Source organism: Acomys russatus, chromosome 12 (genome assembly GCF_903995435.1).
Source record: "Acomys russatus chromosome 12, mAcoRus1.1, whole genome shotgun sequence".
Taxonomy (NCBI): Eukaryota; Metazoa; Chordata; class Mammalia; order Rodentia; family Muridae; genus Acomys; species Acomys russatus.
In genome coordinates, this window is record NC_067148.1 from 45978549 (window position 1) to 45999236 (window position 20688).

A 20688-nucleotide genomic window follows, 5' to 3' on the forward strand; every position below is an offset into this window, starting at 1 on the left:
TGCATAAGTGGCTTCAATATGGCACCACGAACACCACTCATGACTGTCCTTGACAGGAACATCTCTTCTAGTCCTGGTACTTGGCTTAATTCCTTCACAGGGAAGAGGTCAATTTTCTGGAAATTTGGAAATTGTTAGATATTTTATCTTTAATGCAAAAATCATACATACTGTGAGCATTGGAAAATGAAGATGTGCTAATATTATACATCTAGATTTTTCTCTTTCCCCAGAGATCTCATTATTAAACAGTAACTGTCACATATTGCCTGAACGAAAATTCCATTGATAATGTAGATGCTTCCTAATTTCCTGTCACCTATTTAGCAACACGTTTTCTACATTTGTGCCAAAATAGATATACAATAGACAAAGATCCTCCGTTTGTATTCTTAGTAATTAAAAAAAAAAAAAAAAAAGACCTAATCACAGTACATGCAAAGTTTTCTTTTTTCCTATGATGGCGCAAATTAATTATTATAAATGTATAGCCCATTCTACCTCTAAAAGGCAGGATAATTGAATACACGGTTAAAAGAACCGGGAGAAGACAGGCTTCGATAAATGACTCATCTGGACCAGGAAGGTATGTACAGCTTCGCCTAAAACAAGTAAAACTTTGTCATTTGTCATTTAACTCTGCCTTAGTGGTGTCATGACAATATTTGCATTTTATTAGAGTGACTAAAAACTGACATTTCTATCTTAACCACAAAATTCTCTAATGTCAATTAATGCATTTTAGGATATCTGTGTTGATAAATATGTCAGCTGCTTGAAATTAAATTGTGAATGATTGCTATGTCACTATTGTTCTATAAATAGAAAAAGGAGCAGAACTGTCAGTAGGAAGTTTTGGGGGAATCAATCAGGAAGATTATATGTGATCAACACTACATATTTTTAAAGTCTTTCTTGATCAGGAACAATACCTGCAAGTTAATTTGATCAAATTTAAACATCAGTTTCTTGTATAGCTGGATTACTGGCAAATGCATCCAAAATAAAAAGTTGAGCTAAGAATCACATCACTACAAGTACTTTCTTATATATTTACAAAATGGCAGGTTTAGTTTACTACAAATTGAAAATAATTATTATGTTTTGATATTTCAGAAACTCAGCTCACATTCACTAAATTAGATACTCAGTTTCAAAACACATTCTCTAGAAATTTCCTCAACTACACTGTCTTGAATATTTGCTTTGGACAGGACACTATACATTTATAAGAAAAAGCAAAATTGGCATTATGCCATTTCAACAAGTCAAAACCATGGTGATTATTTTTCCTTATATTATATTACAAGTATTAAACATTCTAGAAAAATCATTGATTAAGAAATCAATTTAAATCATTTTAAGGCTTACTCCATAAACAGAAAAGTTTATTTACTCTGATAAATCTTGATTGACATACAAAGTATAAGAATTACGATTCATTTATTATATAAAATTTACTTGTTCTCTGGCCAAATACATGCTGTATCCTTACTTTGTTTTTGATTTCATTTACTAAAAAAATATTTCAGATGGAGTTGGATTGAGCTTGGTGAATAGCACAGTACACCATTTATCAATTCTCCAAAAAAGAGCTTGAGTTTGCTCTGCAAACTTCAGCTGAAAGTCTGAGCAGATAAATGAACTTGGATTTAATGAAATGCTTCTGAATGCAGTGATGAAATTGTGCTATTTCTTTTACAGTTGGAAAAAATAACCATTCAAATTCTATTTTAGAATTATTTGAAAACATGGGCTTGTAGTTTGGGCTATAAATCCTTATGAGGAAGACAGCTTTTTTTTTTTTTTTTTTTTAGTTATTTCTTCTTATCTATAAAAAAGATAACTCCTTTGGCAGGGAGGTGATAGCCCCCACCTTAAATCAGTTGGGAGACAAAGGCAGGCAGGCCTCTGTGAGTTCAAGGCCAGCCTGGTCTGTAGAGCTAGCTGCATGACAACTGGGGCTATACAGAAAAAGCCTGTATCAACGACCTCCCCCCCCCCCAAAAGAAAACTTCTTTGTATCATTGTCCAAGAAACAAACACAAGCTAGAAACAGATCAAGATCTGATATAACTAAAACAAATAGAAATTACTCATTTTTAAAAATATCATTTTGTCATGATACAAAGGTATTTGAATTGATGGTATTATATAAAAAATTAAAGAAGAGTGTTAGAATGGGCAAAGACAAAAATGAAACTATAGTGTTCTATAATGGTATTGGTAGATATAGACCTGACCTTAAATCAGCCACTCTGGGTATGACACTAGAGGAAGGTTTGTTGCTGGTAATTCAGGCTTTAAAAGTATCTTGTATAGAAAGGATCCAAGATGGCGGTGCTGATCACACACTGTGTCTGATTAGCAGGACAACCAGGACTGCACAGAAACCTAAAGACCAAACTGAGGTCTACAAAACACCAGTGCTGCTGATTCTCAGCACCAAGTGCTTCAGTTGCTGTTCCTCACCAGAACAAGACAAATCCCAAGACATTTTCGAAGAAAGCTTCTAATCCCAATAGGTCCAGCATTTTAGAATGTCTCATACAGGACTCTAATTCAGCCTGGAATTTCTCAACATTTAGAAACTGGACCACAAATGCTATTGCTAGCTTGCTTAACCATTTCCCCAATTTTATTTGGTCCCCTAAAAAGATATTATTCATGCCAAATCAACTGGAAAAAACTTCAGAGAACAACTCCCCATTTCCTTTAAGTTGGGTCGGGTAGGTTTTTGGTTGCTTTCTGGGGCTATAGATGGTTATTTTCAATGGGATTAGTTATAAATTTTTTTGATCTTATTTAGAGAGAAAACAAGTTTGGACTCTAGGATGTCTCTCTTTTCCTTTATTCTACATTCTTAGGTTTGAAGATAGGAGTTGAAAAGAAAGAAGGAGGAATATAGAAATATATAGGAAAGGTAGAACAAAAAGTGGATTAGTGAATCTACTCCTCAACTTAATGACTCAATTGTCATTCACAAGGTTATTTTTAATTCACTGGTACAGAGTTTTGTATATAGATGCAAAATAAGTTTAATTTTAGATGCAATGGTATAGAATTCAAATGTAAGAGTATTCTTCACACAGATTATATATATTTCTACTTTAATAGGAGGTGTTGAGCCCATATAGCTCAATTATAATGCAAGGTTTACTTCCAATACTTTGAAAGTACTATTGCAGGCTGTTTAGGATAAATAAGATATACAAGTTAATTGTTAGTTGATCAAGTCATGGTCATATCAATTACTAGTCTATTTTTATCACAAGAATATACATCTTACGTACAGCAGACAGATATGGTTCTATAGAAAGATAAGGTAAAGTAGTTAGACAAGGTCTTCAAAAACCTCATAGATGTACAGAATATGGCATTTAAAATATTTTTCATTATTTTAAAGATTCACTGACAATAAGACAGATTAACTCCTGTCAACAGCCAGCTTACCTCAAATAGGATGATGAGCATAAAAGAACCTCCTTATGGAGATGGCCAAAAATGTGGCAAACAAGCCATTGGCAAAATGTCCTTGTTTCTACCACAGACAGAATTCTGCCTAAAAAAGGACAAGCTTGAATGTAGGCAGAGTTAATGGCCAAACTCTTCCAAGACAGAGTAAGCAAGTTCTCAATGGTTCTTGCCTCACAAATATGTCTGTCAGAAATATTGGGCCAGAAGGCTGAAGATAATGCCCTAATCTTATAGAGAGTTTTGTGTGACTAGTCAGGTAGCAAACTTTCTTTGTTATCTCACTTGGAAAGCTACTAACGTGCACTCATGGTGTACTCAGGTAATCAATTGTATTCCTTCTCAAGTCTCTTAAGGGGTTGAAGATCAGATAGTTTAGTTTTACAATTTAGCCTAGTTGTTTAGGGTTTAAGATATTTTTAGGTCTAGTTAAATGTTTTAAGTTGATAATGAAGAGATGTGATGGATATTGATTTACATTCAGAGTTTTAGATGCACCAAAATAGGAAAGATCTTTTTTCAAAGCTGTCAAATACAAATAGCCAAAACTCTAAGAATGTGACATTTATATAATTCTGATTGTGTGATGGTTCTTCTTGCTATAGGTAGTTTATTGTATATGTGTGTAATAACATAAATATATATATATATAATAAAAAATGTTTAATAAAAATATGTAAAAATATCTTGTAGAAAAGTAAAAGAAGTAGATTATCTCAGAATTTATTAAAAATTGCCAAAAAATTTCCATTATATTATTTTGCTATGCAAAAGATATGGATATGTTTACAAAGCAACTATATATTTTAATATTTCCAACATATTTATAATTTTTGAACTGTCTATTCATTATGCTGAAATTTTATAGCTATCATTTTGTATTCACTTTTAACAATGACAGCAACAATTCATATAATGACTCAAATAAAATATTGTCTTTGAATGTTCTCAGATATTTAAAGCACTCATGCATTTTTTTCTCCTGTGATTTGATATTTTAGAACACTTTATACTTGTTTTGTCGAGAACTGTAGTTACTACAGGACTCTTTCACAGTGAATAAAAAGTAGAGAGTATGACTGTCTGACCATATACCCACCCCCATCCACATACATGATCAATTCTTGAATTTTCTTACGGTAAATGATGGGGAAATTTGAAAGATTATATAACTACATTCCAATATACGTCTACAAGAAATAACGAGCTAAGGAAACATCCCCTAATGCCATCAACAGTCAGCTTAGGAAGTCCCATACCAAAAGGTTGAGATCACTCAAGAGGTGGTAAAATTCCCCCAAGCGATTCATGTCATCATGAGTCATGTTCACCATGCCTGGAGATGTAAATAGTGTCCTAATACAAACCACTGGAGAGGATGCCGGATGCATTTTACACTCTCAGCTCTGGGTAGCATCAACTTACAACACATTTTTGTCTAAACAGATGCCTTTTCTAGTCAGTGTGTAGGAAGGTGCCAAAACTTTGTGAGCCCTGGATTACTTAAGGGTGCAAAACCCTAGTCTTCATAAATATTCTCACTGTAAGGATCCCAAAGAGTACAATAAAGGAAAATAGTTTGTTTGGTTCTCCTGTTTACAGTGCTTCTGCATGTACTATTCACTAAGCACCATTCCTTTGGCAATGAGAGCATGTCTCCTCATTATCATACTCTGTCATAGAGAGAAATTCGAGGACACACTTCCTGTATACCCAAAGGAATGCATAAATGAGAAAATGAGAAAATCAGAAATGGGAAATTCCTAACCTACCATATATCACAACTGGGAGAGAAGAGGGCTTCCTAAATCTATATTGGACATACTTTTTTTCAGCTAGGACTATCTCAAAAGATGTTCCTCATTTCAGTAGTTGTGTAAAGTTTTGGCTTATTCCTTTTTGAAGCATAAGCTTTAGTATGTAGAATGAAATAGCTTGGGTTTTGGACAGTGTAGTAAGTGGAGAATTTGGGTAACATGGCTGGTGTTCAGTACACTGTTATGACACAGCATCAGAATTAGAATTACTGCGAATGTTGGTTTGTACTACTGTCTGACCTTTGGTCCTGCTTGGAAACTCCTCTGTGACCAGTGAGAGCTCACGTATCCCAAAGGATGTGACTCAAGTCCTGGCTAAAGTCCCGAAGTCTCACACTCCGGAATTATTTTTCCCACTCCATGCATTAGCATCTACCATATGAATCTGGGAATTCTGTCACTTCTGATAGCACATAAAGTTTTTATCCTCTTTGCAGCTGAAGGCCAGTTACAGCTACCAGCTAAAGAAGCCATCTACATTGTCCTAGTGAAGGAATGACCTCTATTATACCAAGGGTGCATCTTTTCATAATATATGATAATTTTTTTTAGCATTTCTCTGCTGCAGCTAATCTTTTTTAATACATAAAAATATATTTTGTTTTTATCATTTTGTACATTATAAAAATATATCCAGAAACATATTCTGTGCCCGTTCTTTTCTATAAAATAAAGTATTTTAGCAACAATTTTGTCATAGGCACATTAAAAAAGTATTAGTCATCTCAACAAACTAAAATATGCTAGCAGCATTGATCATTGCTAATGGGGATCCTTCTTAATAGCTACAGCTTGATGGGCTAGTTGGCTACCACGTACACAAGGCAACTCCCCAAATTCACAAAAGAGTGCTTACTCTTAACAAGTAGAAATTAAATATTAAGAGTTTTTTCAAATGCTTATGGTTTCTGTACAATGGTTTCAAGCACTGTTGAGAAACAATTTTTTTGGGGTGCAAAATCAGTGTGTTGTATGGAAGTATGTTCTATGTTATCCATGAGATTTCAGTGGGCTTATGGAATTCTACCGAGAGTAGTAGGACCATCAGTGGAATGAAGTGTTAAGTCAGACAGAAGTTTAATGCAGAAAATCATCTTACTTTAAGTAAAACATACTTGAGAAAGGAAAAGCACATTACTTTCTATTAGAACAAAATATGAAAAAGTTAATAATGTAGCATTGACCCTCTAGTTCTGAAGGCTAAACTATAACTAGTTACCATATATATATATATATATATATATATATATAATTTTTTTTGCTGCTCACTTCATTAACATTTGCCTTTTGGGCAAGTATATTTTGAATATAATCAGATGATTTGAGTCTAAACCCAGTGTTTGGTACTAATGTTTACATCATTCTGTTAAGTGTCATTGAAGCTAATGGCCCAAATGTAAACTAAGCAAGGAGATATCAATGAACAAGGCAAATTGAACTGAGAAAATTCCAGAGAACTACAGGCAACTGACTAAAGTTGGGAGCAGGATAGGTGCCCCCCAGGGAAGAGCACACTGACTGACTGGTAACAAATGGTTGTCCCTGTAAACACACAGGAACCATTTTATGGACTCAATAGGCTTATTTATGAATATATATACATATACATATATACAAATACATATATGAATGCAATAACATTAATAAAAAAAGAGGCCATGAATTTGAAGGAGTACAGAGAAGGGTATAGAGGAGGAGTTGAAGAAAGGGGAAGGAAGGAATAAGCATGTTTAAACTGCAATCTCAAAAACAAAGAAGAAAGAAATTGTTAGAAAGACAAAGGAAACATCGTCCACATAATTGATTAAAGACACTCTGTATGTGACATGTTCCAAGAAATTCTTAATTATTCCCTCTCACTACCACTTTACGCCTTTATGTTTTACAGAAGCGTGAATGGATCCCTAAGCTAACATTGTCATCTGTGCAGTGGAGACACAGGGCAATATTTCTGTACAGGAGTGTGCTTCAAGCAGTGCAATCTGCTTCCGTTATGAAAGCAGTCTGACACTGACAACGAAGACCTACACTGTGTGAAACAAAAGCAGTTAGAACTGACTAGCAAGAGAGGTAGCGTCAGCCCCGGCCTTACATCATATTCCATTTGACTCGCTCACATGGCCATTCTGTAACTCTGTGTTGGACAGGGGCAGACACAGGGCTTTGTAACTGACAGTTTAGACCACCAGCATTTGACTGATAGTCCCAGGAGAAATAAAATTCTTAACAAGGGACTATAAGTAATCAGTGCTATTGATGTGTTGAAACTACCCCTTTCCCCCCTAAGTCCCCCTTGTGAGAACAAAATGAAGCGAGGGTTTTCTCAGAACAGGGTAGTGATATAGCATGCTTTGGAAACCGATCGCCATGACGATGCCTTTGACACAGTTGTATGAAGGTGGACAGTGTCAGAGTTGTTATGTGAAATGGGATCTGAAGTGCCAGGACCTCCATGACCTTTCAACTCCTCACCTCCACACCACACAAATATATCTGTAAGGCCGGTGTAGTTGTTATCCTTTCACACCAACAACTTAGCTACCATACACCAAAGATGTTTTATAAGTTGTTTACACTTCTCTATGTAAAGAATTTGTTTTTTATCTCATATATATATATCTCATATATATATATCAAGGTTAAGTAGTAATTTCATAATTGAATCTAAAAGCCTTCCAAGATACAAGTAAACGTTCTCTTGAGGGTTAAAAATCACTTCATATGAAAAATTCTAACATATTATATAATATTTAATTTACATACAAATAATAGCAATGTTATGTCAAAGAGAAACATTTTATTATTTTTCTTCTTCATTATGTTCATGGATGCCTGTTTGTTTTCTACTGGGAACAAGGAAGGGTGTGTATTTGGTGGACGGGGAGATTGGGAGGTTCTGGAAGGAACTGGGTGAGGAGAAGTCATAATCAGAAAATATTGCATGAAAACTATATTTTTCACAAAATAATTTAAAGTGACACCCCCCCCCAAATCATATAACTATAATGGAGATTTAACTCTGTGTCTGATCACTCGCCCTTGCATTGCAAGGGCCTGAGTTTGATCCTATTGAGGTGAGGGCACGGGTGAAGCTGAAATCAGAGAAGAAAATGGAATTCTCAAAAGACCATTCAAGTGTATTATAGGCAAATCCTAAAACGCCTTTTTCTACACCACATTTCCTTGCCTTTGTAAGTGATTTTGAGGTAAGATTTTAGAGAGTAGGGAGGCAAGCAAGCCGACTTCTCTGGACGTTTCTCACGTAGACAACCCGTGCTACGCTGCCGCAATGATTTCATAAACAAACGGATTCTATCGTAAATGAATTCCTTACGTGGCTAATGGCATGGTCAAGACCTCCCAAATGTTTTTCCTTTTATCATTCCTGGTATTAGAGAGCTGGCACTACCAATAACTATAGCTAGGCTTTTCAACCCATGGCTTGAGGTCCTGACCATGCTGTGAGTCGCGTTAGGAAATGCCGCTGGCTGACTGATCATGATCGATCTCACGGGAATACCTCTAAAAACTGCTACTATCAAGCTCAACTACAGCTAACCTGTTTCAGAAACAGGACAGACTACAACTTTGTCTTGTGTTACAGGTCAAACCAGGGCGTTGCGCATAGGAGGCAAGTACTGTGTCACCGAATTACCTGCTAAACCGGTATTTTTAAAAGACTTAAAAGACTTATCAGGTGTATGCCTCAATAACCTTTTTGGATAATTGTAGGCAGCGTGTACCCACACTCACTGGGTAAGGTCATTAAATACATTTGCTGTGTGCTTGAAGTCCATAACCGATAATTTAATGTGCATACGAATGGTTCCTTCTATATAGATTAGACTAGCTTGGTGCAAGCTTAAAATCTCCACATTATTGTTTATCGTTCCTGCCTAGAGTTCAGAGAAGCAAGGGGGTTTCTGGGGCTAGTTGTGACCACGGTACCACCATTAGGAGAATGAATCTTACAAGAAGAAAAAGATGGCTCTGTTTGCTTTCTGAAGAGACAGAAAGAAAAGCCTTGGAGTTAGATGAGTGGAGAGATGGGAAGGAAGTGGAAGATGAAAAACCATGATCATGCTGTATATTCATAAATGCTTTCAATAAAAAAGAAAAGGGTAATAAAATAAAATAGAAATGTAGGAACAACATGAAACCCAGAATCTTGCATTGAATATCATTTAAGAACCAAATTCATCTGTTTCCTGTAGCTCTTAAAATATATAGAGTATAGCTCTCTGCTGTGATTACTAAACTGCATCCATGGGATTACTAAAAGCAAAGTCTCTTTTGTGTTGTTACCTGTGTTTGTGCTTGCTCACACACGTATGTGGATGTTCTTCAACAGGCCAACACAACCTACTCCCCTCCAGTCTGTCAAGTTTGCATGTACACTTGTGTGCGTGTTCTCAGGGATGATCATTTATTTATTATCGGGTAAGCAATCATGCTAGTCACCGAGGAAGACAGCCTCTCCCTCTCTCAACTCTCTCAGACTCCTGTAGTTATTTGTCTGTGATTGAGGATTTATGATCTTTGCTCCGTTCACCCTAGCATGTGTATGGTGTGTCATCTTTGCTTAAGTCATGCTAAAGCATCTGTATTCGTGAGATTTCTGGGTGACGTTTCTGCCATTCCTAGGAGATATTGTGAACTCCACTTCCCCATTGATATACCCAGTGACTTTTTAATCATAATTTGTTCTTACATTTTATTACTATGCTACCATAGGAAATTAAAATTTAGTAAACAACAATTTTACCACTGAGTGTATACTGGGAACAAACTGATGCATATCATATTAGTCAATTTACTAATTAATTAACTTAATATGCTATAAGGATTGGTTTTCATTATTTGGATCTAAGCCTTTGACGGACAGGTTTTCTCTCAGTCACTGTAATTCTCCAAGGAGAACATAATTTTTAATTCTATGCAGATTAAAAAGTAAACCATTCCCTCACTTTTATTAGTTTAGTTATGTCCTTATTTGCTGTTTGTATATATATATATATTTGGCCTTTTTAAAGACAACAATCTCCTCTCTGCTTATATGACCCAACATCCAACAAAACGCATCTACAGAGAACGTAATGTTCCCTTTTCAGTATTTAGAGATATGATTAAATTGACCCTTGCTCTTATGAAAAGCAGAAATCTATTTTAATGATGTACAATAGAGACATGTCGTCTACAACTTAAGAGAAAACATAGAGAAACAGAACTCAAGCCAATCTTGCAAACAGCAAACACTTGTGTTCAACCAGAACTTTAAAACTGAGATTAAGAAAACACAAACTGTACGTAGAGCAGAGGGAAATCGCACATCCAGGAAGTAAGCCAGGATATGCTCATGACAAAGATGTTCACTGAAGGCTTCTCTTTCTCCAAATAAATTTTATAAATACAAGTGTCTTCTTCCAGATAAAATTTGTAAAGCCTTTTAGTCCCAGTGCTAAATGAGCAGAAATTTAAAAATATGTCATTATCATTTTGTTCACATTGAATTCACCCACTTTGAATGCCTCTTCAGATATAAGCCACCTACACTGCCATATTTCCTAATATGGTGTAAATAATAGAAGCTGCAAGGAAATAATATTGTGACTGAAGTATAACTAGATTAATTCATTTGGAAAAGCTTGTTGTCCTGGGTATGCAAATCTGAATATTCCCAGAGAAATAGAGAGAAATATTCTTCCATAAAAACTGTCTTTAGTTTATAACACCTGCTGTGAATTGTCTTGCTAATCAAAAAGAATATTAAGCTATGGCTCATGTCTTATGGAAAAATATTACAGCTGTGCTGCACATAGGTCAAATAGAAGCCATATAGTAATGGTTTAGGACAAGCTAGGTAAAATTAAAACAAATAAACCATTTTCAGAAATTACTTGGAGTGAATATTTTCATTTTCATAGTTGTTTTCCTTTTGTTTATGTGGCTTTACACTGCTTCAGTATTCCAAAACAACATCTGTTTGAATGGCTGCAATGAACTCAGTCTCCTCAAGAGTACCTACCTCAATTGGTACTCTGCCTACACTCAATTGGACACTCTGCTGGGATCTGGTCTGATTCACACTTCTGAAGGCTAGTGACACACACATGACATTTTCCCAGAGAGAAGTGCTTTATGTTTACCCAGCATTTAATCTATCTTTTCATATGTCATATAAACACATAGATATGTACAATCAAGGAATGTAAATACAATTGATATATGAAATACTAGTAATTATAGACACTTGTTAGTATATGTTAGTATTATGTAAGCAATGTTCTGTTTATATATGTATATACACATAAAAGAAAGAGCATACAAAGTGAATACATGTGTATGCTATTGGCAGTCTATGTTTCATTTGTGATCATTATATTCTTTTTAAAAATTATGTTTTTAAAAACGCAATATTAGTTTTTGTATTTTCTACAAAAGTGAAAGAAAAAAGTCAAAGGTTATTCTTAAATTATTTTCGTATACTGCTATTAAGTATATTGTGCTCTTAATAAAAAACTCGGATACAACATATCTTGTATTTAGTGTATATAAATAATGTATAAAAATAATGCATACTTATTTTATATGTATTCCTATTGTGTAAAATATTTATGTAAAAAACAAATAGCACATCTTTTTTGAGTTAATCTTTCCACCAGTTTATGTTTATGCAAAGATATCTTTAAAAGCTTACTCTCATAGATGTCCAAGGAGGACTAAATTCAAGAGCAACTTATCACCCTCTCATCTATATCACCTATGTATATCTAGATATGCATCTATCTGTTTATCTATGTACCTATCTGTATGTATGTATGTATGTATGTATGTATGTATGATTGTATGATCTACCTATCTACCTACCACATATCTGTGTGTCTCTAACGTCTGTCTGTTTAACTATGTATCTATCTATTTATCAATGCGTCTATCTCTGTGTATACGTGTATGTATGATCTATCTATGTACCAAACATGTATATATCTATTTTGATCATTTATCTGTCTGTGTATCTATCTATGTGGCTACTCATGTATCTCTATATGTGTACACATGTACAAGTTTGTATGTGTGTATGTGTGAATAAATACTTCTGATTAACTGTGGAGAGGAAACACTTAGCTGAGTAGTTTAACTTAGTAATGGTTTTGAAGTGCGTGGACATACTTTTTATTCCAAAATACGCTTTAAAAGTGAGTATTTATGAAAGCTCCATCTGCTCACATAGCGAACGACACGAAAAGAATTCAGCTTGCCTGTATAAGAGGCTAAAGAAAGAAATTCCTGAGAATATTTAAGAAGAGTTAGCACAAAAGTGAGCATTACATGACATTCCTACATATCATGTGCACACAGATTTACAGGTTAGAATGGTAAAATTTAGAGAGCAAAGGAATCTAATTATTATTACAGCCGATACTCATACTGAGTTTAATGGTTATACATCTATGACTTGAAGCCATAAGCACTTTTGTCTCAAATCATCAGAGCTGCACTAAAAATTGCTTACAAATACAACTCCTCTAAGTTTCTAAAATATTTTCTAAAAAAAAACTTTTTACTTGAAAAAACGCATAGTGACTTTCAGAGACATTAATCAAATTTTATCTTGCTCTTCAGCATGTATGTATGAACTTCTATTTATAAAATATTTCTGTAAGTTGATAAACGATTAAGTCTTTAAAATAAAATTCTCCTTCAGTGAAATGTAAGCAATTATATGGTCAATTTTTCTTATTCTCGCCCAGTATTCACGTAACCATTAGATTTTAATTCAAAATATTTGTTCATTTCTTAGATTATCCTTTCATTATTTTGTAAGAGTATGCTATATGTTTCCTCTGATTTCACTTCAAACGACTTTCAAAAATCATTGTACATTACAACAAATCCTAAGACTATCCCTGAGTTTTGCAGGTGATAACTTTTTAGTGCTACAAACAACACTAAAACTACATCAGCGTTTAAACTTAGTAGTTTTATTGTTTTCAGAGGATAATGTTTAAATAATGAAATATGACTGGGTGATAATTTCCAAGTAATTTTTATATCTAGGAATCTTGATTTCCATTATCACTTAAACATTCTATCTTTAATTGCAGCACTCAGAAAAGCACTCACATCTTACTGTCATAGTTATGTTTCATCTAAGATGTGTGTTCTGGTCCCTTAACCTTTCATCAGTCAGTCAACCCCAGGAGTCAACAGAGGACCTGAAACTATTTTGTTATACCGTTTAACCACAAGTTTCAGGATGAATAAGCCAGCAGACCTTACTGCTCTGAAATAAGCAAGACCTAACAGTTCTTTGTACTTTGATCTTGCTAATTTCAGGTAAATCTTGCTTTATCAATGCTCTATAATCTCAGTTTATCAGTGTTAGTGCTTTATTATTTTCTTTCAGAGATCAAGCTACATAAATACATGTTGAAATGTTATATCAGCAGTAATATTAGTTTTCTAATTCCATAGGTGAATTCGTTTTTTTGACATACCATGTGTGTAAGTTTCCATCTTACTTGAAAGGTGATTGGCTACCATAAAAGTAATTTATATTCATGCCCATTTTCAGGGGTCAATGTCTTTACCTTACAGGAATATTTGCAATTAGATGAGTAAGAATGCAGTGCCATACCTTCTAGCAAGTCAGGAATCACCCTGGTCAAAACTACATAAAATAGGTTAACCACAATTCAACATGTCATACATTGTGACTACAAGACTTATCCTAAAGCTCATTGGATCACAACACTTACTAATTATTGAAATAGTTTACAAAATCATATTATGGGAGAAAAGTAGATAGTATGAAACAGAAAATAATGATAACTGAAATAAAAATATTTGATATCTTTTGTATTCAAGCATTTGTACAAAGTGAAATAGATGTGCCTATTTGTTTAGTTACTAGAAAGATGAGGTAGGAGATTCACTTGGGTGACCCCAGAGTTAGAGGGCAGCCTGGGAGGTAGCAGATGGTTTCAAGCACACAAAGAAAAATAAAAATAACACATAAAGTATCCATAAATACTTCCATAAACATTTCTAAATACATGTTTTCCTAACTGCCTAGTAAGTTCAACTGTGACGCCTCCTTTATAAGCTGCTTATGGTATTGGGTGGAGAATATTAACCAGAATCTAGTGGCCATATTTTAGATGACATATTAAGTTGCTTCATGTTTGCTCTATTCAGGGAGTTGAGTATATGCTATTTAGTCCTAAAAAGATATCACTGGAGAATGCACATCTAAAATTAGAAAGAGATCTATTTTTTTTTTCAAAATAATATAATAATATGAGTTGTAAACACAATACATTCTTATTGTAATCATTGACAATGTGTCAGTCTTTACTGTTAGCTTTTAAAATCAAGGAATATTTACACATGTATAAATAAATGTTAGTTTTGTTATAATCTAAGTGCATATATATAATATACATGTATAACATTTCTCTCTGAATATAAATGACTATTGAATTATTTGACACAAATATGACAAACTTAATTTTGAGCAGAGTAACCCAGTGTAAGAAACTATAAAGGCTTGAACAGGAAATTATAAACTTTTGCAGGCAAATATTTCAGTAATAAAACAAAGATTAAAAACAAAACAAAAACACGTGAGCATGGTTTCTATCATCCAAAGAAGACTATTTTAACTCTGGATATAGATATGTTATTTTTCTTCTACAAATTCTATCACTGTGTTTATTTTTTTCTCTTAAACATGTTTGTGTGTGTGTGTGTGGGGGGGGTCTATATCCACCATGTCCATGCTATATCTTATTTTCCTATATGTAAATCAATTAAAATATTTGTTCAGTTGCAGGACATGGCATCCCAAATTCAGAAATATCACTATACTTGATAGAGAATGAAAGTGAGCCCCTCCCAGCCACATCCCAACTTACTTCCTCAGCCTGTGTCAGTGCTCACAGTGGCCTCTGGGTATCCATGTTTTGGGTCCTCAGTGCTCTGTCTTTTCTTCTTCCTCCCACTGCTTCTTATTAGGCCTTTCCCTATCCTTCTCTTTCTCTGTATCCCTCTCTCTGAGGGATCCCAGTCTTAATTTGACCCACACTCCTCCCATCCCTCCTTGTATTAATCTTTACAATTGTTATTCAGTTTTCAAATCTAGTCAAATAGCAAACCCACATTTAAGTTTTACCAACGTGAGGAGGAAATTATGCCTCCCTACCAATATGTCCCGTTAAAATGTCACTGCAGTGTCAGATGCCTGTGTGTCTACCATCAAGTCTCTGCTCCATCTTTGTATTTACAGTATTGAGTGCTTATGCTGCATTCATAAACATACAAAAGTATTTATCTTGATCTATTTATTTAACACATTATGTACATGATTACTCCTAGCCTTTATGTCATTTTCATATTTAAACAATAGATTACTCTTTATGTGATTTTAAGAATAACTTGTTTCATTTAAAGAAAAATGGTACCTCAAATTGTAAAATTGGCAAGTGTGACATTAGTATGAAGCATTAAAGCACATAATTACAGCTAGACTCCTCTCTTACTAGTTGGCCTCTTCGATACAGATGGGACTTAATTGCTCCATAAGCAGGTCCAGCACTTATGTGTCCATCACAACACCTGTGAGAGGTTTAGAATTTCTCTTGCAGCCTATCATTCTCAAGTCACCAATTTTACTTGAATTCTTATTACTCCAGTTGCAGAAAGAAACCAAAATTAGTACTTTGCTCATGAGCAGCCATAAATGTCAAATTCAACAATTTGCTCTTCTAAAGTGGGTGAGCAAAAAGACTAAGTACACAAATTTCATATTTAAAAATATGGAAAGCATTTTTAAAATGAGGGAAATGTGTGTACTTTGGGCGCGGGGTACTGATGTTCCTTCCTGGCTAGAGAAAATCTTTAGTTAGGTGTTCTATTGTGCCAAGGACAACCTGGTCCTTTCCAGCCACTTACCCTCTGACAGCATGAATAAGTCTCAGTGATGGATAGGCAGTTCGCACTTTCAGCTTATTCTTAAGGATTAATGCATTAACCCATTCCACGTGTTTCTCTCCTCCTTTGACCATGAAAGCAGGGATCCAAAGGACACTGTCATTCAGCATGGAAAGTCTATGCACAAATTTTTCTCTGTCACTCTCATTCCGAAAGCCTCCAAATGCTCTTTGCACAACTGATGGATTCATGGTAATAAAATCTGATTTAGTCCCCACATCCGCAGCAAACTCCACCACAGGAGCTAGATTACACCTGAGGAAAAATTAATGGAAAAGTGAAAAATAAGTATAAAAAGTCCACTTATAAAATGCTGTGTATAAAAAGAATGAGGATCCAGCACATTTTTATCAATAAGAAAAATAAAACAAAACCATCTCCCTGACTAATCACCTCATAAACTTATATGTACAATAAGTCAACAAAATGTTGGAAATATTACTTTCAACGAAGATATTAATTCCCAGTAGGGTTTAAATTTAGCCAATATGTTATTTTTTTGTCTTCACAAATCCAGATACTAGCAGTTAATAATAAGTAAATTTTAATGTAAAATCCACAAGGGTTTTGTTTCAATACAACAGGAAACCTTAACTGTGTGTTCTATAAGCAAAAAAAAAAAAGTGTAATGTACTTGTTGGTTTGCCAGGCTTGAGTTTTTTCAATGTTTTTAAAAATATCACTGAATAAGTTTGACCTTTTTAATACTCCAAGATAAGGGAGCTTATACCATTTTTTTGTAGGACTGTCCACAAATATATTTATAATTGCATTCATTAGGCCTATATATTGAATAAAATAAGAAAATGGAATTGTCATATTTAGCCTGCTTTTCTGAAATTTTAAGGTGTATAGGAGAAATACCCTTTCTATTCCTTTGGAGGCTATCATGTAGATTTCTGTATTCCAGGGCCATCTGCATCCGTTGGGGGCATATGAAAAGAACACATAGAATCAGGGTTTCTAATTTTACTATGGAGTCCTGAACTTTAAAAACAGCTTACACCTAATTTTATCCATGCAATATGATCTCATCCATGTATTGAAAAATAAATTTGGAATAAAACTTGGATATATGCTCAACTGATTTGTGATACTGTACTGACTTTTTTTCATATTAGTCATGGATACTTGACCTGAGATACCTCCAAATACCCTTATTTTAGCTTACTGTAATGCATGTTTTTATTAGTTTGCAAGGGAAAATTCAGATTTTCTTCAAACAACACTTTACTGTCTACAAAATGTCTTTCAAATGTATTCAATTTATTCATTCATGAAAGTACACATACACAAACATAAAGTACAATTTCCTCCCTTTTCTCAGTCTTTCCAAAGAACGAACATAGGCACCTATAATTCATCAGTTTTTCAGAATTCTTTATATTTCTTTTTCTGTGTATTTTGTTGTGTTAATTAAACTCTCAAACACCTTAAGTTTTAGGTAAAAAGGAAAAGGGAGTGTGCTTTTATAAAAATATTGTCTTGCATTTCCTTCCATTTCTTTTGTAACACACACACACACACACACACACACACACATACACACACACACACACACACACTCACCATAGATCTTTTACAACTTTACCCACAGAAATAAATATTTCCACCTTATATACTATTAAGTAAAGTCTTTACTATCCAGAGTAAGAGGGGAGTGGAAAATATTAACACTTACTATTTGCATATTAGATATTTAAATTTATATTTTAATGTATATAACACTATGCACACAATATCAGATAGTATAGATTTTAACTTTTCTTAGTCCATGTCAGTAATTGAGATGAAATATAAATCATTTCCATTATGGCGAAGACAGTAAGATTAGCATAGTCCTGAAAAGCTATCAACACATAAGTAAGCAGGAATCCGATGGATGGTATACAAAGGGGAAAAAAGCATATTCTGCCGACATACCCTAATGTTAACAACTGGTAAAAAAAAAAATCTGTCATTAGAGTCATGGGACTGAGGATCTGATACCTGATTATTATTTTTGTTTGGATTTACTGGGTAACAGGATCTCATGAAGTTCACATTGTCCTCAAACATTTATATAGAGAGTTTTGGCACTTAAGGTCTATATTGTAGAAACTAGTCTTGCACTCCAGATCCTTCTGTCTGCCCCCAACCTCTTAAGTGCTAAGGTATCAAATGTCGACAGAAGTATCTGAAATTCTAACATTAGCATCACAACAATGTAAAAAAAATTTTTAAATCTCCACCAACGAAGTTGTAATATGAATTTTGATTCTGTAGGGAAAAGGGTAGTGTAAGAACTATTTTTATAGGTACTGCCTAATATAATATCCAGGAATACATATTAACAGTAAAACTGACATGATCCTGTCATGAGAAATGACATCTTAAACATCTTACTACTAAAAATATAAAGAACGGAGAAAAGACTCACAAAATGCAGCACCTGCTTTTTCACTGCAAGTAGCATCTTTAACTTATGACATCAATACATATAAAAATAATAAGAAACAATTGTGCAGAATTGAAGTAAAAATTGTATACGGTTGAATCATGTACAAGGGGGAAACAATAATGATTGCTCTATGTTTATATTCCCTTACAGCATAAAAGTTTCTCAACCCATCCATTATTCTCCAACACACACTATTTTAATATGAGTTAAACATGGTTTTGATACATGATTGTATACATGCGTCTAATGAGTGGAATCAATGTTGAATTAATTCGTAAAATCTTACCCAGATATGTATAGATCAACGCATCTCTCAAGTCTCATTGGAGAAGCTACTCTTTGATTACTTGGCACAAGACACACAGAATAAGGGGCTGTGGTATGCTTACTCCTAGATGCAGCATCTATACCACACGCCCTCCTTTCAAGCCTCGGGGATCATGGCAGATGAAGAGAAGAAAAGGCTGTACCAGCTAGATGATGGATGATGATAGATGGATACAAGAAAAGTTTGTCCTCTTGACACAGGGGGTGGTTGCAGTACTAACGCCAGCAATTGCAACAGCATGAACAAGCTGAAACCATACCAAAGTCTAGAATGGAGAGGACAGGTGGCACAAATTCCTAGAGTTGTTGTCAATTAACGGCTGCTTGGAGTCGGGGTGTCAGTCCATTTAAGAGTATTGCACTTGGTAAGTCTACTGTCCTCTAGTGGAAGGCACTTATCCAAGAATATATGAACAACACACATTGGCCTTGATAGGTGGGAAAAAAGACACAAGGTTGGGTGGGCTCTAAAGGAAGAGTATATCTGGGAGAGGTGGAGGGAGAGCGGGTCATAATCATCAAAATCTCTTCTTCAAAATTCTTAAAGGATTAATAAATAATAAAAGTTAAATTTTAACAGAAGCTTAAAAACGTTAAAAACGAAATTAATGAATTAGACCTCAGTACTAACTGAAAAAAAAATCTATTTTGGAAGCAAAAGAAACCCTATATTATGTTATTGTTTGTTTACTTGTTTGTTTGTTTGACAAGATTGATCTATATAGAAAAAACAATGTATTTAAATGCAACTAGATACAGTTAAATGAAGATGATTTTAACTTAAGGAATATTGTGTTTCCTAGCAATGTCAAAAGCTACGCTCATAAATTCTCACCAACATGACTGTCAGAACAAGGGCAGTGTCAATAGACTTGTTAAAGTGGGTGGGAGCAGCCTCATCCATGCACAAAGAATTTCAGGACTGCAGAGAGTGGGAGAAACAGTCATCTCCAGAGAAGAACACACAAACCGGTAAGCCAATTCCAAGTGGTCAGCTCTGAAAACAGATATATTCGTAGCATTATACAGACTGAGCCTGTTATATCTAGGAACATATGTGTGCTTACATATATGCATATAATAAAAATTTATAAATAGAAGAGGTGATGATGTGAAAGCATAGGGATATATCGGAAGGTCTGGATGGAAGAAAGGCAAGGGAGAAATGTAATTGTATTATAATCCCAAAAATAAAATAAAATAAAGACTGACTGGAGATGGGAGAATAAAGAGTAAGTTCACATGTAGTATTCTGACAACTTGAGCCTAACCCAGTGAGGCTTCAGGAAGAATGGCAGTAAATATGGCACACACACACACACACACACACACACACACACACACACACACACACACACGACAGAAAGATACATCATAAAATGTAGCTTATATTGGCTATAAAAGGCCAATTTGTCACTCTTCTGGTTGTAAACAGCATCTTTTCTTCTCACTGGAAATAAAGAATTGAACCAGTTCTACATGAAACTTACATATTGCTAGATGGATAAAGCAGTTTTCTAGTTATATAATTAGCTAAATTTCACTTACTCATGAAAAAAAAATTAAGGAAGCTACTATAATGAACCAGTGGGACTTCACTGCAACACTTCAGCAAACTACTCATCCTTGGTGTTATGA

At 34.4% G+C, this 20688-nt stretch overlaps 1 protein-coding gene across 1 annotated transcript in view; it reads right to left on the reverse strand.

Annotated features, from left to right (window-relative positions):
• The window catches only part of St8sia4 (ST8 alpha-N-acetyl-neuraminide alpha-2,8-sialyltransferase 4), a 79301-nt gene that overhangs the window by 23795 nt on the left and 34818 nt on the right, over window positions 1-20688 (reverse strand). Inside the window, 1 exon segment of the mRNA XM_051154402.1 lies at window positions 16245-16538. Coding sequence (XP_051010359.1) covers window positions 16245-16538 — 294 coding nt within the window.